This window comes from Amblyomma americanum, chromosome 8, assembly GCF_052857255.1.
Source record: "Amblyomma americanum isolate KBUSLIRL-KWMA chromosome 8, ASM5285725v1, whole genome shotgun sequence".
Lineage (NCBI taxonomy): Eukaryota > Metazoa > Arthropoda > Arachnida > Ixodida > Ixodidae > Amblyomma > Amblyomma americanum.
The window spans coordinates 125,682,649-125,709,562 of record NC_135504.1 but is presented as its reverse complement, the minus strand read 5'-3'; the positions used below and the strand labels follow the sequence as shown (position 1 = coordinate 125,709,562).

At 49.1% G+C, this 26,914-nt stretch overlaps 1 protein-coding gene across 1 annotated transcript in view; it reads left to right on the top strand.

Moving 5' to 3' along the window:
• Positions 1-24,372, top strand: part of LOC144102745 (uncharacterized) — a 64,848-nt gene extending 40,476 nt beyond the window's left edge. Inside the window, exons 7-16 of the mRNA XM_077635927.1 lie at positions 1-1,682; positions 3,011-3,034; positions 4,104-4,256; positions 5,438-5,594; positions 8,253-8,415; positions 9,586-9,710; positions 11,015-11,162; positions 12,879-13,046; positions 22,464-22,625; positions 23,957-24,372. The exon at positions 1-1,682 is cut by the window's left edge and continues 190 nt beyond it. Of these exons, the coding sequence (XP_077492053.1) occupies positions 1-1,682; positions 3,011-3,034; positions 4,104-4,256; positions 5,438-5,594; positions 8,253-8,415; positions 9,586-9,710; positions 11,015-11,162; positions 12,879-13,046; positions 22,464-22,625; positions 23,957-24,139 (2,965 nt within the window). The 3' untranslated portion in view covers positions 24,140-24,372. The remainder of the gene's footprint in view (positions 1,683-3,010; positions 3,035-4,103; positions 4,257-5,437; positions 5,595-8,252; positions 8,416-9,585; positions 9,711-11,014; positions 11,163-12,878; positions 13,047-22,463; positions 22,626-23,956) is intronic.
• Positions 24,373-26,914: the final 2,542 nt, after the last annotated feature.

The window sequence follows — 26,914 nt, the reverse complement described above, 5'->3', positions numbered from 1 at the left end:
TACACACCCAAACCAGACGAGGACACAGCGTCCGGGCCCGCGAAGGACAACACCTCGTGGTGGTCCCACTGGCCATCCAACACAACCCAGCCAGGTGACCCGGACTCGGGTTCCTGGCCCGGGAGGTACAACACCTCGTGGTTCGACTGGCCGTCCTACACACCCAAACCAGACAAGGACGCAGCGTCCGGGCCCGGGAAGGACAACACCTCGTGGTGGTCCCACAGGCCATCCAACGCATCCAAGCCGGGTGACCCGGACTCGGATTCCTGGCCCGGGAGGTACGACACCTCGTGGTTCGACTGGCCGTCCTACACACCCAAACCAGACGAGGACACAGCGTCCGGGCCCGCGAAGGACAACACCTCGTGGTGGTCCCACTGGCCATCCAACACAACCCAGCCAGGTGACCCGGACTCGGGTTCCTGGCCCGGGAGGTACAACGCCTCGTGGTTCGACTGGCCGTCCTACACACCCAAACCAGACAAGGACGCAGCGTCCGGGCCCGGGAAGGACAACACCTCGTGGTGGTCCCACAGGCCATCCAACACATCCCAGCCAGGTGACCCGGACTCGGATTCCTGGACCGGGAAGTACAACACCACGTGGTTCAACTGGCCGTCCTACGCACCCAAACCAGACGAGGACACAGCGTCCGGGCCCGGGATGGACAACACCTCGTGGTGGTCCCACTGGCCATCCGACACATCCCAGCCATGTGACCCGGACTGGGATTCCCGGCCCGGGAGGGACAACACCTCGTGGCTCGACTGGCCGTCCTACACACCCAAACCAGACAAGGACACAGAGTCCGGGTCCGGGAAGGACAACGCCTCGTGGTGGTCCGACGGGCCATCCGACACATCCCAGCCAGGTGACCCGGACTCGGAGTCCTGGCCCGGGAGGGACGACACCTCGTGGTTCTACTGTCCGTCCTACACACCCAAACCAGACAAGGACACAGAGTCCGGGCCCGGGAAGGACAACACCTCGTGGTGGTCCCACAGGCCATCCAACACATCCCAGCCGGGTGACCCGGACGGGGATTCCTGGCCCGGGAGGGACAACACGTCGTGGTTCGACTGGCCGTCCTACACACCCAAACCAGACAAGGACACACAGTCCGGGCCCTGGATGGACAACACCTCGTGGTGGTCCGACGGGCCATCCGACACGACCCAGCCAGGTGACCCGGACTCGGAGTCCTGGCCCGGGAAGCACAACACCTCGTGTTTCAACTGGCCATCCTACACACCCAAGCCAGACAAGGACACAGAGTCCGGGCCCGGGAAGCACAACACCTCGTGGTGGTCCGACGGGCCGTCCTACACTTTCCAGCCAGGTGACGCAGACACGGAGTCCTGGCCCGGGAAGGACAACACCTCGTGGTGGTCCGACGGGCCGTCCGACACTTTCCAGCCAGGTTACGCAGACACGGAGTCCTGGCCCGGGAAGGACAACACCTCGTGGTGGTCCGACGGGCCGTCCGACACTTTCCAGCCAGGTGACCCGGACTCAGAGTCGGGGCCCGGGAGGTACAACACCTCATGGTGGTTCGACGAGTCATGCTACGCATCCGAGCCAGGGCAATCAAACTCATATTCCAACACTGAAAACATCTCCTGTTGTTCCGACCATCCGTACTGCCGGAACTTCAACGATACGAATCACTGGAAGCACGAGTGAGTGTTTTTTCCACTCAAAAGGGGTGTTTTAGACCCTAGCCTCTTGGCGCGCATTCCTGGATTCCACGTTGTTGTCGGCGGCGCTTTCGGAGTAACGCAACAATTGACAACCACGCTAGGTAGTAGAAGAGCCAAACGCCACCTGCCGGGGCGATAGTGCTGAATGAACAACGAGAAATTGGCTGTCACTCGAAAAGCCCGGAGGTTAGCTGTCAGCGCAACACCCAGCTGGAAGCTAGTAGCTGGCACGGCTGGAGAGACGCTCAAATTTCTGATTGCGGATTATAGAATCATGTTTTAGTTTTTTTCACGGGGAGAACGGTAGTCGCTTTTGGAGTATTAGAACGTACAAAGGCGTTGATGTGTGGGCGAAATGAGGCACCTTTCCCATCAGTTCTTACGGTGGACCAGTACCATGATATTGTAGAGAAGAAGTCGGGTGCGGTAAATGAACGTCGGTACTTCAAGACGTGCTGCTGTGCAGAAAAGTGACCAGTGTGAGAAGACTGACTTGTCAAGAGGAGAAAGTTGGGCGAGTCGGTATTGATCCATGAGAAAAGGAGCGCGAAAACAAGACAACGGACGAAGACAGAACATTTCGCTCGTGCTGTGTGTCCTGTCTTCGTCCGTCGTCTTGTTTTCGCGCTCCTTTTCTCATGGAATGACTTGTGCTTACGTTTATACAGAAGAGTCCTCCATTTGAACTGCTTTTCTGTATGGTTAAGGATACTGCTGCGGCATAGCGAGTGCTTTTGTTAGCCTAAGCAGTTTCTCGTTCCTTATTTGTTGCGGTATTAGTGAATACCTAATGAGCTTGCTCTTTTTGTCTACACTGCAGTTGTACCTGGACGTTCGTAGTGCCTGAAAAAATCACAACGATAGAGGTAGTTTGCGGAGATTGGGTGTTTGTTATGCGTGTACGCACTGCTCTTCAGTATTCCGCCGGATGATAACTGTGCAAACCGCAAAGACCTAAGCGAAAGCCGAGGCTAGATCTTCGCGGTCGTGCATGCGGCGATTTCCAGGCTTCCTCTCTCCCAATGGTAGTCATTCAACCAGCAGCGCAGAAGCTCAATTTTTGGAGTACAATCATATGCAATATCTTGGCTAAAACAGTTGGTACCTTTAAAACAAGAATTAGTTTGCTGGTCGAATTGAGCGGCTTCGACAGGGCTGGACAGGGGCATTACTTTGTGGTGCAATTCGAGCAGGTACCTAAAAATAACTTTTCTATACTGTGCGACTGGATGTGCGTTCCTTTATTCTGATTAGATTTTATTTTTATTCTACTAGGAACTAACCTCTCTTTCTTACCTTTGGTACAGGGGCGACGACAATTCAGGACAATCGTAAGTACTCCTGACCGCCTGGCGTAATCGCGGCCTGATCTCGATAATTACTAACTTAGATACGAATTCTATCGTGTAAATCTCCTTACGTGTAGATCCCATTACGAGTAGGTTTCATTACGTGTAGATGACAGCTCTGGCATTTTGAGAGGGTAGATACAGCGAAATATTTGTACTGTATTTTTCATTTTAATGGTGGGTAAGACACTCGTATACATTAATCCCCTCTCGAAATATCCCTGTACTTTGTACCCGTTTTATAAATGAATATATTCTTCCATGCAGTTTAGGTTTTAGCAGTCTAAGGTCAGTTACGATGTCACAAATGAGCACCAGACCACATGCGCACAAAATTTGCGATGTGACATCTCGTGGTTGACTTGCTGCCATTTTGGCTTCTGGAACAGTTTACAGTTACTAGGTTTGAATGAAAGAAAAGCAGGAAGCAACGCTCACATTGCAGAGTTTATGTGCTTCACATGATCTCATAGTGACCTGTGACCTCGCAACCAATGTCTGTCAACTGAAATCGAAACGGAGGTTCCGGAAGAAAAAAACTGCCGGGCGTGGATATCTATGTTCCACGCAGATATCCATGTTCACAACGTCGTACGCATCCTGCCAAGGCTCAGAGACACTCCCAATAGATTGATGCCTCTAATCCTTAAAGAGCTGTGCGATATGCTTGAAGCGGCATACCTGAAGCCCATGTCATGCATAAACACTAATATTTTTAATTGCCTAATAAATCTGTGAGCACAAGGTCTTCAACACGCTCTCAGTATCGCAGACAAACTTTGGGCGTACAAATGCGAGCAGTGATTCTTTTCGCTTGCCAAAGAAAATCGATCCAAATAAATTTATTCACAGAGAATTTTTAAAATATATTTTTCAAAGCGAATTCGCAGTGGTAGTGGCCAGAGCTGCACGAGACGTGGTTTACGATACTCCACTGTACTCTAACGCTAATAATTACCGACATTTGAGCTAGTTACCACAGCAACCATGCAATTTTAATATACAGGTAATAGAGGTGGCGTTTCTTCCGACTGTCGAATTTGCTTTTCAGGACCCTTCACGCTCATATGTGTGTTCGAGTACCTGTCCCAGCGGCTGAGAAGCACGGTTCCTGCTTGCACAGATTACGTGTACATACGATTCTTCGTGTACTCCTACCAGGCCAACCAGCAGCCTCTCGTGTTTGAAGGCAAGAAGGCCGTAGGTCAGTTACCCGACGCGTTGATTTGTCCTTTTTATCTAGGCATGCACTGCCAACCCGAAATTAAAAAAAAATAATACTCACCTTAACGTGCATCAGCTGAACGCAGAGTGCCGCGGTCATTGCGCAAATGCGCTTCCGAGGATGGGGTCTGTGATCTCTAACGGATCGTCGATTCTTTGTTGTGCTCGTCACTTCTTACTGGATGCTGACATTAAGGTCAATGTGTACCATTTAGGCTATCCTCCACTCATTCTATTTGTACTACATCTTCCTCTTCTCGTTTGCAACTTTTCTAGGCTTACATAAATAACATTATCTGCACTCCTACCTACGCTGCCATGTAAGCAGTTTGTCGTACTGAGCTCTTTCTACTTTTCACCACACATGGACAAAGTTTTCCGTGCTGGATCGCACAAATTTTTTTTACTCGTACCCTCCCTCACGTCATCTCGTGAGCCTTCTTATTATGGACGGTAAGGACGCCGTCAGGAGATGTCCCCATGAGGGTGCTAATGGGTGGGGTGCGCAAACAGATCAACTGGCTTCGTACTCTCGTTAATGCGTTGTAATTTGAGTTCTGTCTATACTAAGCTATAACTTGTCCCATATAACTTGGGCTAACCATATTTTTCCTCTGGTGATGGAGCGTGCCGTGTGCTCAGGGAAGAAACTGACATGCACACTGTACCACTTTGAAAAAAATTGTTGCCCCAAGTGATAAACTTGTTCATGCTTCCTGGTGCTGGGTATCTCATCCACATGCGGATAGGAATGAGATTTATTTCAAACGGAATGACGTATCATGTTACCCTTGGTCAATTATGTTGTTCAACTGTTTTGATTTTGGGAGTGTATTCTGACCGAAGGACTGCACTAAAAGCGTCTAGACGTGATCTGTTCTTCTTTTTCTTGAGCTGCGTCTTTAACTGGTTTTAAGATGATTCAGTACCATCCCGCCCAGTTATCAGCCTTGTGTACAAACCACTTTGAGCGTACAGCTGACCGGATAAGCATGGATTGCATTTTATGCCTTTGGGGCTATAGCGTTCGAATCAAAACATTTAGGCGTTCTGTTAACCTAATTTTTTTTGTGCGAGCAATTCTAGTGTTATTCATCATAGCTAATTTGCAGGTGTCTGTGGTTTTAGTGGTGTCTTTAGATTGCTCTCTTGGCTTTGCAGATAACACCGTGAAACTCTACTACGATGAGAACGCAGACGTGTGGCGAAGGTTCCGTTCCTACCGGACTTTGGACAGCAATTTCAAGAACAGCAGGATAGCCTTCAATCAATCTCGCTGGTTTCTGGGGATGTGGGGCACCGCCTATATCAGGCTCATGTGAGTCTTCCCTAGACTTCGTGCTGTTTTGCGCATTACTAAAGGAGATCATGGAGTAATCATTAGAATATGACTCAACTAGAGCTTTATGCAGGTATTGGCCTGGAATGACGCAGTGCGTGAGCTGTTATGAGATTCAGCAGCTGAGCACGCAGTGGCGGCAGCGAATCACGACCGCAGCAGCTCTGTTTCGATGGAGACAAATTCGAAATTCGCCGGCGAGGTGCCAGATGTCAGCGCATGTAAAAGATTCACATGCGGCCGACATTAATCTTGTTCCCTGCACTGCTCAGACTGTTCACCGTACTTTTTAACAAATTTTCGCCCTTACCCTCATTGCTGGGTTTCGGTGTCCATTGTGTGCGATGCATACACTCCGCTGTGAGTTTCTAAATCCGCGCCTAATCGTAAAATCCCCCAAGCTCGTAGATTATGGTCACCATGGCAGGAATAGCCCTTACAAGAGCTGCTCAATTTCGCTGTCCATCACGGGGGTACGTGTTTTATTAAAACGTTCTTAGCAGTTATCCATGAAATGTTAAGACGCATAGCAGCGCCTGTGTCCTTCACAACCCTGGAAACGCAAGGAATAACTTCGTCTAGTGACACTGCAGCAGCACTGAACGTTAATCCGCAATACATGAGTACCATGTTAAGGAATTGTGTCACAGTCACTGTCAGTGACACTGTTAGTTATTGTTGTACGTAATCCTGCGTGCGTGTCCGTATACCCAGTAGTGGCGCATGCCAAACAGCCAGGCTGTGCCAGAGCAAGTGTGCACTTCCATATGTGTGTGCAGGGCTCCCACCGGCCTAACTCTTCTCTAGTAGTGCAGCTCCTGGGAAGAGGTATCTTCCCAATCGAAAAAAATATTTTCCTTCGTTTTCAATCGTAAATGTAAGACGCTCACTTCTGTAAAAGTGCTCTAGTGATAACTCGTCTTACATGCTATTACACTTGTACGCGAAATTTGTTATTTGGGGATATCAAAACTCACCGCTCTGTCTGAATCAACCTGGTGTGTTACCACCGTAGGAAAGATAACGAAACGCAGGAATACATGATGCACATTAAACTTTGGAACACTTTCCAAATGCAGGTGAGCCTAGTGGCCGCAACTTCAAACAAATAGAGGTGTATCTCGATGCTTCTGTTTTACTCCACGGCACAAAACCCCAATCTGGACCAAAGAATATTCATGTCACATTGGTCCGGCACTAACAGATACGTTACTGTGCGATGTGAGTGTACGTTCAAGAACCCCAGGTGGTCGAAATTTCCGGAGCCCTTCACTACGGTGTGCCTCATAGCCTGAGTCGCTTTGGGACGTTAAACCCCACACATCCTGAATCATCATAACAGATGCATAAGAAAAGCTCGAGTATTAAGATCTTGGCACGGAGCACGAAAAAAAGGCGCCGGAATTGTTTGCATCTTCTGAGATGATTTTTTATGCAATTTCTGACCAGTGTTGATATCGACAAATCATGACGTAACATTCTTCTCAGGGTATCCGTTAGACTGGTTTTAAGATATGTGTCATGAGGTGTCGGTATGTAAAAAAAAACGAGTGGTAATTGCTTTAGGCTTGCACGGTGCAAGGTAATATATTGAAGCATTGTGTTTTTTTCCTGACATTGGCGCTATAGAACTTTGGAACCCAGACTTCGACGGCAGCGATAAGGTTTTCTTCAGATCGCAAGAAGAAATTAACTTTACACATACCTAAAGAGCTCTTTCAGACGACATTAACATTCTGCATGTGAAAAACATCAATGTTCTAAAAATGAGACATGGAAGAAAACATGCTAAAATATTGTAAATGTGGCTCCATTTTTTCGGAGTATTATTTTAGAAAGCATATGAGTGTTAAAAATAAATTGTCTTCGAGACGCTGCTGCTTACTGCGACGTTTAAACGGTTATTGGGCCTACTATAGTGAACGTTGTTATTCGCATCTTTCAAGGCTGTGTGGGTTCACATGTGCCTGGCTATGCTTTAAGAGAAAAAAGTCTGCTAGATGCCTCACTGAAATGAATTGAAACCTGCTTCAAAACTTTTCTTAAATACTGAAAACCTAGGCAGAATTCGCTATTTATAACGGGTTGCACATCGCATAGTTGTACGACCATCAGCTCAAACAAAAGTCATGCGCCGTCTTATCAGGCATCTAATCAAACTTGACATCTTGATACTCTGACCAGAATGTCAGGTAAAATCTTCGAATGCGTTCTTAGTCAAAGGTTGAAGTTCCTTTCTGACAACAGCGACAGCGCCACTAAATTATCTGAAGAAACCTGACCCTCTTATGCTGAATACGACACAGTGGCAACATTAATTATTAGCCCTGTTATTGAAGCGGAAAATTACAGGAATTGGCCCGCTGAAGGCGACAGCTTGTTGAAATCTTGAGCTGTATCGTGGGCGCCTGAATATTCAACGTTTGTGAACATCCCCACCTCAGCCTTCTAACTTGCACGCATTTGCAAAAAATTGTACTTTGGGGTAGACATTACGCTGCCTTTGAGTAACTTTTTCTCACCTCTCCTTTAGTAACTCCCCCTCCTTTCTCCAGGCGCCGTTGAAGTGTCCACCCAGAGGTAAACTCTTACCGCTTGTTTCCTAACTTCGTGCCCCCTCCCCCTCTTCCTCCGCAGGGCGGGTCTGTGGGACGCCAGAACCCTGCGAAATGCATTGCACGCCACCCTCCACGGCAACTTCAGCGGAATCCTGTCTAAGGCCGACTTCCACGGGTTTGCTATCATCAACAGCATCGTGAAGGACACGAGGCCTAGAGGCCTTTCTGAGCCATACAGCCACGTGAGTTGCGTAGTAGCCACCACGGCCTCAGACGTCTCTGGACGAACCGTATTGTTCTATTCTCCTAAGGCGTTTTCACTGTTTCAGGCTGTTTAAAAGTGAAAAATTGGAAATGGCGTTTGAGGAAAGGAAATGACGCAGCAACTGTCTCAGATATCTCGGTGGACACCAGATCTGCGCCGCAAGGGAAGGGATAAAGGAGGGAATGAAAGAAGGGAATGAAAGAAGAAGGGAAGAAAGAGGTGCCGTAATGGAGCTCACCTGAATAATTCCGACCACCTGGGGATCTTTAACATGCACTGACATAGCACAGCACACGGGCGCCTTTTGCGTTTCGCCTCCATCGAAACGCAGCCACCGCTATCGGGTGCGAACCCGGGTACTCCGGCTCAGTTGACGAGCGCCTTAACCACTGAGCCACCGCTGCAGGTTACGGCAAGACGCAGTAATTAAAAAAAATGGTTTTTGAGGAAAGGAAATGGAAGGATTATTCGCATCTCCGTGGACACCAGAATCGCGCCGTAAGGGAAGGGATAAAAGAGAGAGTGAAAGAAGCAAGGAAGAAAGAGGTGCCGTAGTGGAGGTCTTCGGAATAATTTCGACCACCTGGGGATCTTTAACGTGCACCGACATCGAACAGCATACGGCCGCTTTTTGCGTTTCGCCTCCATCGAAGCCGCGGTTGGTCAGAGCAAAATTTTTCGCGTAGACAAGCATCTTGATAACTGCGAGCGAAACGTAAACGAGAGCCCCTGCAGAGAACTAGGGGCAGTGTGTCAATGAACCTAAAAAAGGGCCGGCAGTATTTTTGGGTTTTAGCCTATACATATTGATATCAACCGGTTTGTGGTATGATTACGATCCGCCATCCACATCCCCATCTACTTCTTTTCGCTGATCGCGGAGGCATTTCGCGGTCTGGTCGTCGGAAGATTGCACATAGTGGTGCAAAAAAACTCTGTACACTTTCAGATCAAATTTCTCAGCAGTCATATCTTCTTGATCTGCCGCACTGATATCAAACTTAGCGAGAAAGAGCTATAAGATATAAGTTTGCTGGGAATAGATGTTAGATGAAGCTTTGCTCACATTCAGGGCAGCATAATAGCGAACCCAGTTTATGCGCAGTGTGAATCCTTATTCGTTGCGACTTGATATGCTCTCTTGCAGATGTTTCGAGGCTACAAATACGGAGGTCCTATCCTGGATACCAACTGGTTCTTCATTCACACGGCGGCCATTTGGCCGGGTGGCAATGCCTACATCCCGGAGAAAATGGTCGCCGACATACTAAAGTAAGGCGCCCTTTAATATTCTCTGTCTGGTTCATCGAGAGCCAGGAAACAGGTCGTAAGATAAGTGAGAGCACTAGGGAGTCGTAAGCATAAATTTGCTAACGTGTAAAAAACATAATTGATAGGGCACTGTATCTAGACAACTGAAAATCTCTGTTAAGGCTGCGACTTTGCTTGCACTGAATATTTTTTCGTCGGTCCTTCTTGAAAGGCGTTGTTGCTGTTACCTGCTGTTGTATAAGCTATGAGCACTGCCTTAATAAATAAAGGAGTTCATGGTAACGATGAGGCTAGCCTGAGTCCTTAAGAATCATGTTGATTCCTATTGAAGACTGCTCTACGCGTCTCAAATGTTCCGAATTAGAACGACGATTACAAGCCCTTTCTGAAGCGAGCCTTTGTAGTCTAAACTGCGGCTTCTGATTGTGTCCTAAAAGAACCATGTGTAAATGTCCCACATGTTAAATGCAACTTGGGAGCGCACAAGGCTGCAGTGTGAAAAAGCCAAGGTTACATTTCAACATTTGCGCTCACTAGAAGCAGCTGTTACGTGGTCCAAGGCGAGAACGACGCAAGAACGCCCCGGACACAGCAAACAGGCCGAGAGCATAGGGCCCGCACCGAGCATAGAGCACAGAGCACCCGAGTCCAGAACACGCGCACCACCGAGGCACTTCATTCACTTCATCTTCACTCACATTATCCGTTGCACAGCCAAAGAATAAATATATGCATCCTTATCAGGCGACCCAATAAAAAACGCAAAATAATCAATCAGAATAAAGCGAAGGAACGGGCCTCTGAATGTGTAGGACCAAAATACAATAATGGATAACTATGTTGACTAGGCCATTATTTATTATACCACTCATTGCATAGACATCGGACACCTTCGCCATGGACACAGCATTCACTCGCACAAAACGCCTTAGAGCGGTGGCAGTACTACAAGCACGTTGCAGGCAGAACGAACGCCGCCCTAGGTTTTCGCGAGAGCTGTTGTCACGCGTCACCGGATAGTAACGTGCCAGCTTCCCTTGCCCTCGTTGTCTATTGCGCAAGAGAGTATCTGCCCGCACCGGCAGTGTAAGTCCCGCGATAGCGTAGCGCAGCCGTTGTTGCCCCATTCACAGTGGCCTGAAGTTTTTTTACCAAGACTGTACCTTATAGCAAAGCATTCATGTTTTCCAGCAGTCGAGATCCAATGTTTTCGGTTTTTAACAGCTGGCGCTGAGGTCTTAAGCTGAAGGAACTGATCTTGCATTATTGACAGCAATACACTGCTGCCCTTTGCCTTTGCGCAGGGAAGCCGACCTGGTAGGAATCAGCACCAGCAACAGTACGGACGAGCCCAACATTTTATTGCAGCGCGGGGGCGGCAACAATGTTCCGTACCTGGCCGCCTCACCTCCGAACCCCCTGAGGGCACCAGGCCCGGGCACGCGAGGCATGGTGAGTCTATATTTTTTTTTTCTCCGGTGGATCCGACTCTTTGCCTTCAAAACTGAGTTCACACAAAAAGGTGGAAGAGGCAAGAGACAGGCCAAGCATTAGTGCTTGTTAACATGAATTCAAAAGGCGATTCACAACTTGCCGAACCTGTAAAAGTATGCCAATCTCTCCTTGATATGTCCCTTGCAGGAGAATAGTCTTCGCAGTTCCTCTCCTGTGCTGGTCGCGACGACCCTAATCCAGCAAATGACATAATCGCATGTCCCCACAAAACTATGAACTCTCGCCACTTGTTTTGTTTCTCTTTGAGTGCACTCTATCTGTGTAAGGCAACACAGCATATTTGTTTTCTACGTTACAAGTCTCACCTGTACATAGTCGTATGATGCGTCCTTCGGCTATTCAATCTTCGGCTGTACTTCCAGCGTACTGCTGGCCAGTGGATGAGTTCATGTTCAGTGCTTTCCTGCAATAAACAAGGAAGGTGCAGGAAAGGCGCAGACAAAATCCAATAACAAATTCCTCAGAAGCTACCTACTCCTCTGTTGACAGCCACGGTTACAGACCGATTCTGCACAATGATTATAGGCTCAAGGGACCATACCGTTCGATAATGCACGCTATAGCAGCTGAGAAGTAGAGCATATATCACTTTCTATACTGATATACCTTGTCTTTCTGCCCCACGCCACCGAGAGGCTTTATTTCGACGTATCAAAAAGTACAAAACGCTTAAACAGTAGTATTATTTTAGCAAATGCATCTTATTTCGGTGAATAATTAACATGCTGCAGTAGGCACTTGGTAACTGAAGGCCAAAGGCGGACAAAATGTTGTTTTATTCAAGCGGATTTCGCTTACACGAAGGTTAATGCACACGATGTGAAAGTGGTTATGCGAGTGGTCGAATAAATGAGAAGTTCGGAACAATTGACTGTTAGACAACCACTATTAAGAGTAGTGTGGTCTACAAGAAGGTGTCAAGATTATTGGCGCCAGAATTGGGAGTTTTTGCTCCACAGCAATCTGTTCTCATTACACGAAACATGTGGAGCTATGTAGAGTTGTGATACTGCGCCCTCTGACCAGCCGCCAGAATAGCATGAGGTGGAGAGCCCACGTCTAGTGCGCATTTAACCCCTTAGCTTCTGTGAAAATGCAGTCAAGGTCGACTTCAAAGCAATAAACAGCGAATAAATGAGGAATCTTGTGGTCATCAGGCGCCAAAAGAAAGCTTTTAATATCATGCTCCAACACACCGCAAGCGTGGGCAGCAAAAGACACCAGTTCTACAATCACGGAGTAACGCCATGTTTAAAAAAAAGGCTGCGTCTACTATCTATTTCTGTAACGCATTTATCTCCTCCTTCAAGGAGTCCAACGCTTGCCCGCTGTTAGTATGAATTAGATGTTGAGGCCGAACAAATCTTCAATATTTAAAATATATAATCCTTGTTTACGTTGTACGTTTTGTACAACGCTATTCTGTCATTCTTTTTCAATTTATTTCAGTGATAAATTTGTTCAGTGAGCCTAAATTTATGTACTGATAGCAGCAGTGTTGACGATATGATGAAGGCACTGCCAAGGTTTAACTATCAATTTCTGTAAGCATCACTTGCTCCTTGACTGCCACCACATGAGCACGACCCTCCAGCCTTTGTCAATGGTTTTCTGTAAACAGTTAGAATGCTTTGCTGCTGCATCTTTGCTCAGCTGGACACTCTGCTGGAGTTCCCGCACTGGAAGCGGGTGTTGGGTCGAGACAGACTCTGCTTCTCTGTCACCTCGGCCATCAACTACGTGTACAGCAGCGTGGCCAAGATTGACTTTGTCTACCCGATGCGGGACAACGAGAAAGTGCAGCGGTACCACCGGTTGCGGGTGAGTATTGAAGAAATCCACCCGCTACAGTAATATTCCTTTCGCTCCTAAAAATGACAACAGAGTTGGTTTCGAGAAATTGAAGTCTGCCTTAAGGGTATTACGGGATAGGGGTTAACGCCCATATATGCAGAATTGGTCATTCTCTTGAAGGGGTATGTACACAATGATGTTGAAGCCACTACTGCGCATTAATCACCATGCGAGACAACCAGGCAGACCTCTCCTGCTCCATTAAAGTCCCTCCCTCCTCCCACCATATGACATTCGCCAACGACGGCTAAATAATTTATAACCGAATTTTTTCTGTCATGCTGTTTCGGTTTCAACAGCCGAACGATGGCTGTGACCAGTCACGTGAGAATCGCTGCTTCATCGTTTAAATGTGCTGCAGTGTTGAAGCCAGGCTTCCTCCAGTGCCGTAATGACAAGGATTGTGGAAGCAGCAATTATATTGCAGTTTTTTCATGTTTTACGTGACCTGTAGGCACACGTTGATGCCACAGTCCTCATTCGGTTGTTGGAACCAAAACCGAAGCAGCCCGAGAAAGAAATGCGATTATAAATTTTTTAAGCGGTCGTAGAAGAATGCCTGGTGATAATCCATGTATAATAATGCCTTAGGCATCATTAGAAACAAGAAAACACGCATCCAAAAGTTAGGTGTCCATACTCCTTTAATATTTATAGGTCCCTGGGAGTCATGCTACTCCTGGCCCAGTTGTGTAGTGGTTAAGCGATGTGCCGCTGCGCTGCGAGGGGAGGTGTTGCCACCATAGACGGTCACCGGCTTGTCCGCGTGGCTTCGACGTAGGTGCTGGGTTGGTATTTATAGCGGTGCCAGGTCAAGTGTTGAGCTCCTTCAGCGCGCTGTACGTAGGAGGCGACGTCCAAATTATGTTAAGTTGGGCAGCATGGCATCGAGCGCGGTCGTGGCCTGCCTTTATGGACGAGCCTAAAAGGCATATTGGTGGTCTCTTGGACCGCGGTGTTGTAGGCGAAGACGATGCAAGGCTGCATGGAAGTACCAAGACTTTTGTTCGGCGTTGACATAAATGGCAACCATGTCTGCTATGTTCATGTTCAAGCGCTTCGCAAGGCCGTTGGTCTGCGTGTGGTACGCAGTTTTGTGGATGATTTTTGACTGTAATGCAGGGTAGCTCGCCTCAGCTTGCCTGTAATGCAAGAGTAGCTTGCCTGGCTGTTGCGTTGCACATCATCGTCAGCGTCGGGTCACGTCTTCGTCTGGCATAAACATTATGAGTAGGGTGCGTAGTAGAGACTGGGTGGCTGCGTCACTCTGAAGTCGAATAGCTTCGTGGTCGAGCTCATGTTTGCATGCGGCGTCGGCGTAATGAGTGCGGCCTGTTCGTACTACAGGGTCATGGACGATATTCAGTGTTTCGCTCATGAGCAATCTCACCTCCTAATGTCGCAGTCTTTAGTTTCCCAGACACGGGCTGATAGACCTTCCTCGTACCGCAGCTGCGTACCTGCGGCATGGCGACGCGAACCACAAGGGTGACGACGATGATGAGCGAAAAATGCGGGTCGGCACATATTTCCCACGAAGGTAGTCGTCGTAGGTAGACGGCCCCCGTGGATAGTCGGCCTTGGCCGGAGCGTGGCCGTGGTGCGTCAGTCGCAAAACCACAAAGAACGGTACGTCGGTACGAGCAGTGGTGAAGAATATAGCCGACCTCACCGCAAGAGAAACACAGCGGACGATGTTGGAGGTCTTCTAAGCGTCTCTTTTCTGGTCTTGAGCGTCGCTCGCAGGCTGGGCGTGCGGGGGCAGGAGCGCGGTGTTCTGGAACAAGTGGTTCACTTAGATGAGGGCTTAGAGGGTGTCGAACGTGGGCTGCGTACAGCAGATGCGTAGGTATTTGCGAGAGCTACCTCTGGAGGCGAGACGTGGAGCCAATGGTATGGTTCACATCTCCGCGAAGAATTTCCCCGAGGGTCTGCACTAGAGGCTCGTTGGAGGATGGTAACCAGCGGCGGAGCTGTTTCTGTATAATGTCGCGGTTGGCACCCCCGCAAGTTGTATCCGAATGCTGTGCCATTCGAGAGGGTTGTCGAGGTCGCTTGGAGCCGACTGGGAGGAATGGTGAGCTCGTCATTCCAGGTGATTCATAACAGGTGATACAACTCGCCGAACAACTGGTTTTGTCATTCCAGGGTTTTGTCAACGGTGGTCGCTTCGCTAGTGAATTGAGGGATGGTCTTCGATAGATTTCGGGTCCCACCAGTGGAAGAGTTCTTTTTCAGTACCTCGCACCAAAAGCTCCACCTTTTTCTCTTGCTTCATGTAATCATCGGCGCGTCAAAATGTGCTTCCTGTCATGAAAAATTCCATCACTGTGTCTATCGGGGGATGCGTGATTGCAGCAGCAGCTGCGGCTTTTCTTATCTAAAGGTGCTTGTGAATGTGTCGAACTCTCGCTTGAACAATTGCCATGTCACCAGAGAAATTTCGTGGTTTTCGTACCTAATTATGGCTGAGATTTCTGGTGCGAAGGAAACATGCCTTACATTCGTCACGTCGTCCCAATAGTTGGTCACGGCCACACGTTCCAACTGCTCAAGCCATTCTCCAGGATATTCATATGGTGAGCCATACAACGAGGACCGTATTCTCGGCTCGGGAAGGATAAAGGACGCCGGTGTTGTAGTCATTGTCGACGTTGACGCTGAGCAGCATTTGTGGACTCGTGTGTGGTTCGGAAGTTGTCCGTGTTCAAGACACAAATTCTGAAGACTTCGGCAGCTCGGCAGTTCCTATTCGTTTAGGACGGTTTCTGTGGTTTTTCCGGTGTCTTCTTCGGGGTGGCTCGGGCTGCTTCGGCTGCTGTCAGGAGGTGATGTCGACAAGGACATCAAGCACGTCCGCCACCCAGCACCTCCCCCAGATGTCACGAAGTGGTGACTGCAATCTGGCAGCGAGGAAGGGAGCGAAAATGAGTTTCAAAATAAAGTGCTTATTGGGCTAGACCACATGAACTGAATGACTCGGCGGCAGCGTACTTGACGGGCGTTTAATAGAATGCCCGCCGCTCTCTGCCGTGCTGAATTTAATGCTAAAAAAGAACTTTCAAAAATTGTAATGCAAGGCAACCACAACGTTCTCGAACAACGTAGAATTGGTTCCACCGGTCCACCACATTTCAACCGGGAAATGTGGTGCTACCCATACCGGCAAACGAGGCAAGTGTGTTACACCTGTGGCCAACAAGGACACCAGATCAACGTTTGCCCGAACCCAGAAGCCAGGACCTGCAGACAGTGCGGGTGCCAAAACCCAGCGGAAGCACACCAGTGCACGCCTAAATGCATGTTGTGTGGAGGCGACCACGTGGCGGGCACAAAAGACTGTAAGCAGCGCCTGAAACCAGCGAGTGAGCTGTGATGGAGACCCCAACAACAGAATCGACGTAGTCGAAGCCGCAGCCGTGGAAGAAGACCAATATGGTTCGGAGACGAGAGCAGAGATCCGGACCGAAGCAAGTCACGGAGCCGCAGCCACGGCAGAAACTGGAACCAAAACCAGGGGAACGACCGAGACGAGTCCTTCCCACCCCTGGGCAGCACGGGCAAGCAACAGCAGCAGCAGCAGCAGCAGCCGGGGCAGCAACAAAAGAAGAGAAATGGCTGCGGCACACAGGTGAGCTGGCGAGACGGTCCTCCTAAATCGCTCTTTGCTCCGCACTCCAACATAAACAATACACAAAACACACAAAACCAAAGATTATTGGATCAGAACGCCAGCCTTAAACGCGAGCTGGAACAGTGTCGCCAGGAGATGAGGCAGCTAAGAAAGCAACTAAACGAAATAATTAGGGAAAAACAAGAGAACAGGGCAGGTTTCGTGCCAATAAGAACGCCCACACCACCAACCAAGGTGGAAGAAAACACACAGCAAAACACAGAAACAGATAACCCGATAATGAAACTTAAGCAGGAAATGCGCAACGAAATGGAACAAACACAGCAGAAAGTGGATATGCAAGAGCAAAGCTTTAGAAATTACATAAAGAGTCAAACTACACAAAGAACAGTGAATGATGCCACCGTTAATGATGCCACTGGACACCGTTCGCCGCGACCTGATGGCTTCGGGCTATCCCAGTTCTTTTATTAAAAAATCCGAGAATCGCCTAGCTCACCCGCCGCCACAGCAACCCCAGCGAGAGAAGAAGAAAGGGATTCCGATACCCTACGTCCCCGGAGTAAGTGAAAGTTTATCCCGCATATTACAGTCGTACGAAGTCGACGTCGCACATGTACCCACGCAGAAGCTGCGACAAGCGTTGGTTACAGTGAAAAGACAAGATAAAGAAGGAGAAGTTCCCGGGCATCGTGTATAGGGTTCCCTGCGCTGATTGTGAGCATGTCTATATCGGTGAAAAGGTGATTTTCGGAAAAGATTGCAGCACCACCAAAATGATGTCAAGAACAAGCGCGTGGCAACAAACGCACTGGCTGATCATGCTATCTCCGAGGGCCATGACATCGACTGGGGCGGCGCGAAGATAATCAGAATAGAAAAGAGCAAGACGACAAGGCTTTACCTAGAATCTTTTTATATTCAGACGACGGTAAACATGCTTAATCGCAACGAAGGCAATCTACCCCCGATATATTCCCGCTGCTTGCGTCATACCATGAAACCTATATAACCTACCTTCACTCCTGTCTTTCTTTCATTGTGAACAAGGCCCCCGTAAGCCGGGGCCGAAACGTCATCTTTTTAACGATTGGTCGGCGCTTGAAGATTTTCCGCCATACCAGGGACAGGCTCTTCAACGAGCGCAGGTTCAGCACCGAAACCCCCAGTACGAGAAATGCTAACCAAATATGGCAGAATGACGCCAGCAGCTAGAGATATGGCAATGGAACTGCAGGGGATATGCACGCAAGCAAGGTCTCCGGCAGCAATATATATATTCTGGAGCAACCCCACCAGATTTAGTTTTAGTACAGGAAACAAATAACACCCTGACTCTCAGGGGTTACACATGTTAGGAGGGCAGTCGCACCGCCGCGCTAATCAGCAAGAGGTTGGTGGCAATAGAACACAAGCAGATAGAAGACACACAAATAGATAATGTAATAACCGATATAATTCCCAAGAAGAAAACGAAAGCCAAAAGAACCTTCGTAGTTAACCTGTATAGCCCGCCAAGGCAAACAAATGGCGATTTCATTAGGCTCTTTACGGAAGCGAAGAAGATCGCAGGCCATAACAACCTGGTCATAGCAGGCGACATCAACGCAAAAAGTCCAAGATGGGGATACCCTAGAGATGACATGAAGGGACGCTGCATATGCACGGCGGCAGAGAACACGGGATGCGAGCTTCTGACTGACGAAAGTCAGCCAACCAGGCAAGGCAGCAGCGTGAGTCCAGATACGAGCCCGGATCTAACCTTCGTGAGAGGAAACAGTCAAGTGGAGTGGGAAAATCTACACGAAAATCCAGGAAGCTACCACTTCATAATCAGGACAAGCATGGTAGCCAAGCCCGTCAAAAGGAAAATCGGCACGGCACGAATCACGAACTGGGATGCCTTTAGGGCACACTGCGCACAGCGCGGCATCAGATCCGCCGAGGAGTGGAGCCAAAAACTCAGGCCCATACAAGAGGCACACACGAAGGAAGTGGATAGGACGGAGAAGGCACCGGAAGTGGATAAAAGACTCCTCGGGCTGTGGGAGGCAAGACGCGGGCTCACCAAGCACTGGAAAAGGCAGAAGCTAAATACGAAGCTCAAAAGAAAGATCGCTGAGGTAACTGACCGGGCAGAACAGTACGCAGCACAACTGGCAAGACAGGGCTAGCGACAGTTTAGCAACTCGCTGAACGGCACGCTCGGTACAGCTAGGACGTGGCAGATACTCAGGGCTCTCATGGATCCAACCCAAAGCAAAGCGGAAAACAACAAATCAATACAAAGGCTAGTGCATCAGTACAGCGGCACTGAAGGACAGCTACTAGAAGAGGTCCGGAACAAATGCTTTGGGAAGGAACAGGTAGAAAGCTACAAGGAGGAATACAGAGGCGAAGAGAATGGGAACATGAATAGGCCCATCACCAGGGAGGAAGTGATTGAGGCGATGAGGTCCGCCACCAAGAACACGGCTGCGGGGGCAGATAAGATCAGCAACCCGCTAATCAGAAACCTCAACGACAAAGCCATAGACGAACTAGTCGAGTACCTCAACAAGCTTTGGCAGGAGGGCGTAGTACCAGCAGAGTGGAAGCACGCAGTGGTGGTCATGATACCGAAACAAGGCAAAAAGCTGTCGATCGAGAACCTAAGGCCGATCTCCCTAATGTAGTGTCTAGGCAAGCTTTACGAAAGGATAATCACCAAAAGAATCCAAACACACCTAGAGAGAGAAAGGCTATACCCAGACAGCATGTTCGGCTTCACAGCTAATCTATCCACTCAGGACATACTGCTACAACTCAGAGAGGAGGCCCTTACCACAATGCCTAGGGCTGGAGAAAACGTGGTCATGGCCCTAGACATCAAAGGAGCCTTTGACAACGTCAGCTACGCGGCCATTATGGAAGGCATCAACAATACTATTTGCGGAAGAAGGGTTCATAACTACATCAGGGCCTTCTTAAGCGACAGAACTGCAACGGTCGGTCTGGGAGAGCTAAGAAGCGATCCTTTCTCCACACCATGCAAAGGCACACCCCAAGGATCAGTTATCTCACTAATCCTATTCAACGTGGCGATGATCGGGCTAGCAAGGCAACTGGAAAGAATACTGGGAATTCAACACGCGATGTACGCGGACGACGTCATGGTATGGGTTACCCAAGGCTCGCTCGGGGAGAAACAGGACAGGCTACAGGGGAAGAAAATCCCAGAAAAGCACATGATAAGGCTGCTGGGTATGTGGCTGCAAAGGAGTGGGAAGTGCAGCCACACCATTAGCCTAATAAATAAAGCAGCAGAGCAGGTAGGGCAAATGATCAGCAGGGTCTCACACAGGAGATATGGCATGAAAGAAGAGGATACACTCAGACTGGTTAACAGCCTGATAGTCAGCCGTGTCACATACTCCTTGCCCTACCAAGTGACAACGAAGACAGACAGGGAGCTCTCCATCTACCCAGGAATACATCAAACGAAAAATTGCTCCAACTAGGAATCAGCAACACCTTTTACGAACTGGGAGAAGCCCTGCTCAGAGCGCAAACTATGAGACTCCGTGGCACGCCAACAGGCCGGGCGCTACGGAAAAGGATAAGGGTGGATACACAAGGTCACATGGACAGGTACCAGGACGTGCCAGACGGAATCAGGGGAATACTTAGGGTAGCCTCCCTGCCTAGGAATATGGATCGGAACCTGCACGAGGGCAGACGGAAAGCGAGAGCCGAGTATGTGGAACGGGGACTGGCCCAACTGGAAAGCACAGTCTATACGGATGCGTCACTGTACCTAACCGGGAGGAAACGCACGGCCGCAGCGGTGGTGGTCAATCACAAGGGAGACCTGGTTACATGCTCAACAGCCGGGGTTGCGGACGCAACAGAGGCCGAGGAGATCGCCATAGCCTTGGCGGTAGCTAATGGGTCCAGGGAAAACAAATCCCTAAATATACTTACTGACTCGAAGGAGACATGCAGAAACTACATTAGAGGGAGAATAGGTAGCGTGGCCCTAAACATACTCAGAAAGGTGAAATGCTTGGATAGAAAACACATGCACAACCTGATATGGATACCCGGGCACGCAGGCATTAAGGGGAACGAGAAGGCCGACGGCCTCGCTCGCGAGTTGAGTTTCCGAGCGGGGCAACCGGACGACTTCTACACCCAGGCCTGCGACGGGGGTACGCGGAGCACCTGGGCCTATACAGGGGCATGAGATATAGGTACCCACTGCCACACAGGGTGCTAACAAAGGAGGAGGCGACCGGGTGGCGCAGGCTGCAGACGGGTGTTTTTCGCAACCTACACCTACTGAACAAGATGTTTCCAACACAGTACAAGGCCACATGCCCTTGGTGCGGGGTGGTGCCGACACTCTACCACATCACGTGGGAGTGTGAGCGAAACATAACATTCCACCAACACGAACACCAGAGTGCGGAGCAATGGGAGAGCCGGCTCGTCAGCAGCGAGATCACAGTCCAAAGGACCCTGGTGCAGCACGCTTGTGAGGCAGCGCGGCTCAGCGGAGCCCTGGAATAGGGGCCCGACCTTGCGAGGACAGGACCCGGGACCGCCTGAGAGGAGGACGACGCGGGTCCTGCAGCCGCGAATTCCTTAAAATATCCAATAAAGTTTGTTTACCTTACCTTACCACCGGTATGTGATAATTCTAGATTAATCTGGACGCCTCTTGCGTTATAAACAAAGCGCTAAAGCCGCGTGCAGGCAGCTTTGAGTAATAAACATCCATTACAAAGCATTGCGACATTATCAATAACCTTTTTGTCTACAATATCTAGCTTGAATAATAATATTTGAAATAAAGAGGTGGCCACGTTTCTAGACTAGTGCGTTTGGTGGGATTTTTATAGAGCCCTCGTGTTCTTAGACATTGGCCCCAAAGGCTTATAATTTTGGCTGTTTACACATGAAAAACCGTGTCAGGCCATGCTTAAATTCGCGTCAGACGAACTGACGCGTCCACCTGGAATAGTTTCGCTCCGATCGTAGCCGCCTTGCATGTGCAAATACGAGGGTTGAGCTGGAAATTTTAAGGCACGTATCTCGGAACCCACGCATGCTAGGAAACTTTTACCGGATTATATTGTGCAGCAATTCGGCTGCTTATAAGTTTCGAATAAAAAGATGACCGCTTGTTGCAGGCACTGTAGAGTTCGCTATTCGATTATAATTCCTGAGGTGTTTGACGGCCTCACTATCTACAACTGTGTTGGCCTGACCGCATAACTTAAGTCCATAGGTGGATTTCACCTAACGTTAGACGCCTAATTTTATTGGTTTATTGGGGTTTAACGTCCCAAAGCGACTAAGGCTATGAGGGACACCGTAGCGAAGGGCTCCGGAAATTTCGACCGCCTGAGGTTCTTTTACGTGCACTGACATCGCACAGTACACGGGCCTCTAGAATTTCGCCTTCATAGAAATTCCGCCGCCGCGGCCGGGGTCGAACCCGCGTCTTTCGGGTCAGCTCCGAGCGTCGTAACTACTGAGCCACCGCGGCGGCTTCGCCTAATTTTAAGAAATCTGTAAAGCTTAATTTTGATCCCCCCAGAGCAGACGTATGCGGAACGTTTTTCGGCAGCTGATAACTGCAGCTATGAAATTTCAGAACTATTTTTTTTCTGTTGGGAGGTTGGGACGATAATTACCTCGTTTCGGTCGCCTTGGTTGCGCCCGTTTTTGAGCGGATTGCCTTCTTTGCGCGGCGATATTCGCAGTTCGTCGCAAAAGACGCGAGCACAGGCAGGTATCCAGTGGAGGAAATAGAGGCCAGTTACTACTTCGACAACACCACGCATACCCACTTCTGGCGCTATCTCAGTGGAAGCGAACTGCGGCGATTCTTTGCCTACGACACCGGGGACACGCTGCTGTACAAGGTGCGTGCATTTTGGTTGCCTTGCACGCGGCAATACAAACTGAGTGGCAATTCCCGTAAATGGGGAACGAGTTAAAATCTTGATGTGTGTTTGTGTAATGACGATGTGAAGGAATGCTTTAAGATAATATGCTGAAAACAATAACGTGGCTCATTTAAAAGTGCTATGCGACCTATCGATGAAGTGGACAATGGCAGTGGACAACATGCATGCGCTTTGTGATGACGTCATTTCATACAGCCGAGAGCCATGAGAATTTTGAGAGGGCGCTGTCTGGCTGCAGCAATTTAGTCTAAAAAGCTTGCGCGGCTTGAACATTCATTACATCATGTCCTGCTGTAATACGGGGCTACTTTGGAGCTCCATAAAGAACTTGGGAGATTTGTTAACCACATTCTTAAGGAACACAATGCGATATCATTTAGTCTAGTGTCCGCTAATGGGTAAGGAGTGTCTAAATTTCTTGCGATTTGAGCGCCAAAACGGCGATTGGAACCGGTTTCGTTGATCTTGTGTAGATGTGCATGTGTCATTACCTAGAATATTCGAGTACCTTGCACTGAATTATCATATGGGATTACACAAATCCGACCGACTAATGCACCATTTTCTATTTTTTAGAGTGGGCCTACTTTCTAAATATTGGAGGTCTTTGGAAATTTTCAGCACTGGGCCAACTCTCAAATTTTGAGGGTGCTCACATTTCCATCTTAAGCGATGCCCTACGATTGGTCCACTGGTGGCCACGCGGCGTTAATGACGTCTGTACCTTCTCACTCACATTCATAGAACGCGAGGAGTTCCTCGCCCAATGCCGCAGTGCTGCGGCGAGTAAGCGATGCGCCACTTCCCCGGCAGGTGGTTGTTTCCAGCACAGGTTGCTCTTCCCGAGCTCATGTAAAAACTTGAGCGCTGCGCCACGGTGGGTAGGTGGCAACTACAATGAATTTGGCAACGTTGGGCGGTTTGTTCACAGTGCAGTGGCCAGGTTGTGATGGTATAACGGGGTCACGTCCCCTCTCCGGATCAAATGGAAAAGTTCGTGAGGAATTTCAAATTGCTCAGTTCTGTGGATAATTTTAGTCACGTGAACCTTATGACGTCAAGAAGAAACTGACCAATCAATTAATATTATTACAGAGGAATCGAAACCTGCATGACAATGACGCAATTGCTATGGCACCGAAATCCTTTCGGCGGTTTACATATCCATGTTTGAGAGGTTACAGGAACATGCCGTATTGAGTAGTAACCCTTCGGCACTCCGAATTTCTAACCCCTCACCCATAGGCGATCCACTACAGAATTATGTCACCCCCGCGTGTTCGCAGGTGACGGAGATGCTGAAGGCGTACAAAGGGGACAAGTGCGTCGTATTTGACGACATCGGTGAAGACTCTGAGGCGGTGAACATCACTGTCGCCGGTCGGAGGATAACCTTCGCAAAGTACGAGCTCCTTGGGGCCGTGCGCAGCGCCCTCGTCAACACCTACGGAGCGCCCTCTGCGGGCTAGGCCAAGTGGCCCGCTTTTCCACATGGGCGCTGCAGACATCAGCAGGTTGACGAACTTGAACACTCCTTTTACCTTTGAACCCTACCCGTCACTCAAATACCTCTCCCTTTCCTCCTTCCTCCACTTATTTCCTTTTTATTGTGCTGACTTCCGAATGCTATCACCGATTCTATTGCTTCCGCAATTGAGCCTCCTTCCCCACTTCGGCCAGGAGTGTGCATTAAAGCACAGCCTCTACCTCCTTCACGATTAGAATAGAGTGTGATATTTTCAACTCCTCTTCTTGTTTTTGTTTTGGTAGTCGCGCATTTTTTGTGCCTTCTTGTTTAGCCGGCGGCCTGTTGTCGGGTTTGGCTGCTGTACTTTTTTGAATGAAGCCCGAAATTTAAACGGCGACGTAGTGTTTTTCGAGCGTGCAGACATTGCTTCCGGCAACAAGCTTGTTTTGGCGTGCCAAATGAGCCCCTTACTTTGGTAAACAGTCTGTAACGAGCCGAGAACCGCTTCTAGCACGTTTTTAGAGTTGCTTTAGTCAGCAGTTTTAGCTCGCTTTGTGCTTACAGGCGCATAGCTTTGTTCAATTTAATTATGTGGAAGCGCTTTTTGTGCAGATGATCATTAGTGATTCGATACTAACAATACTGTGAGAACATAAGTTTGCTGTGTTAGAAAGATAATACTGTATCTTTCTGCTCAATGGTGAGTAACGGATGCCGCAAATAAACTGGAACTAGACATTGTTTTGCATAACACCCTCTGCATTGTTCTCTAATGATAGGTTCTATATTGTTGCATGTTTAGTGTTTTTGGAGTATTATTGTACAGCAGTTGCTTTTGACAGAAGCGCTTTAACGCCATGATTCTCTGCAGGCTGATTTCTCTAGAAGTCTTTTCTAAACAGCACTCAGGTTTCTCATTCGTGACCCATTTAGATGCTTCCTAGCATCCCTATCAGCTGTACGAAAAAAAAACGGAATTTCATTTTTTAGCCTATGCCTTTTGATAATGTTCGCGTTGAGAATTTCACCAGTGGACGCGGTGAAAGTTCTTTGTAGAAATGTCGGCAGTGTCACCAGCGAATTCACGCGAAATAAAGAAATGTAGGGCAACTTCCGAGTGTTTTCTGTGCTTTCGCCCTGAAAGCATGTCGATTATGCAGACTGGATGAGGCCTAAGACGCTGTGCGTTCAGCTTTGAAATGTGGTACACATCCGACCGCGAACAACCGGCTGTTACGTTTGGAGACGCCAACATGCCAAGAATATTAAAGCCACTGGGAATCATCAATCTACAGAGGCTTCAAAGGGCCGTCGATGTGGTTGCAGCGCTACGAGTGCACGTGGTGGCGTCTACAAGGGTCCTTCCCCCCCCCCCCCCCCCCCCCCCCCCGCTGCTGTTTACGGGGTGAAACGGCTCCCCGCTGTCTGAGAACGGCTTTAGTGAACCTGTCTTTTGTTCTCAACGCCGGACCCACCCGGGACATTTTTCTCCCGGAGGGGACGACGGGGGAGCCGGCGAGCGGCGGAACTGCAAATCAGCCGTGACAAATGCGGCCGGGTTTGACTAAGCCAACGTCTCCGGAATCTTCGTGCTTCGAAAACAACTTCGACTTAGACTGTGCTTTCCCACACCCATACATGAAAGCTTCTGCGAACTGCGGTGGAATCCATTCGCCCCCACGCTACCACTGTGAAGTGCAGGTGAATGACCTTCGACGCTCTCAATGGGACCCCCTTCGGGCTATTCATCACTGAAGCCTGGACAGCGCGGACACTAATCTGCCAGAAGTGGCAAGAGTGTGTGGCTGGGGGCGGACCCGGAAGACTGGACACGTGATCTACATCACAGTGATTCGACGCATTTTTAATGAACTAGATTCCCCAACTAGGGACCTGGGGACAGCGGACCCTATTTAAGCAGCGATCTGGCGTGTGTTCGCCAGCTCCCGATTCACTCTTTCAATCTTTGTATAAATGTAAATAAACCCTTCAGTCTCTTCTTCACCTCGAAGACCCTCTCATCTCTTCGTCAACCCCACTACAGCAGTCTCCCGATCCGGAACCCGGGGACACCGACCTTGGCGAGAGACGGCACAGGCGAACCAGGGGCCCGCATCTAACAACTGGTGGCAGCGGTGGGATCGAAGCGCAATCCCCCAACACCGGTGGCCTGCTACGGGAGAGAAGCCCCACATCTAACAACTGGTGGCAGCGGTGGGATCGAAGCGCAATCCCCCAACACCGGTGGCCTGCTACGGGAGAGAAGCTCCGCATCTAACAACTGGTTGGCAGCGGTTGGATCGACCATGCGGCGTGGTGTTGCTTCCATGGGTGAGTGCTTGAACTTTGCTTGAGATTCGCCAGGCTTCAATTGTTTGGGTTAATACATTGAACTGCTGGGAATCGAGGGAAGTTGATCAGTGAGTCTGAGTGCGTGTAGCTCACGTCAACAGTTGTTCAGCAAAGTCAAGGCTCAGAGCAGCAAACATGGACCTAATGAAGTTGCTAAGGTCAGATTTGCTGTCATTGTGCGAAGAGTTGGGTGTAAATGTAGAGGTTAAGATCAAAAAGACGGACATTTGCAAATTGCTCTTGGAAACCGCCGAGGAAGGAATAATTACCGATACGTGGGAACTCCTCAAAGCTGAGCGAAAGAAAAAGGAAGATGAGCGAAAGAAAAAGGAAGATGAGCGGAGAAACATAGAGGAACAAAGGCTAGCGGCAGAGAACAAGAAATGGGAGCTCAGAAGGTTGCAGCTTGCGCATGAGAGAAAGG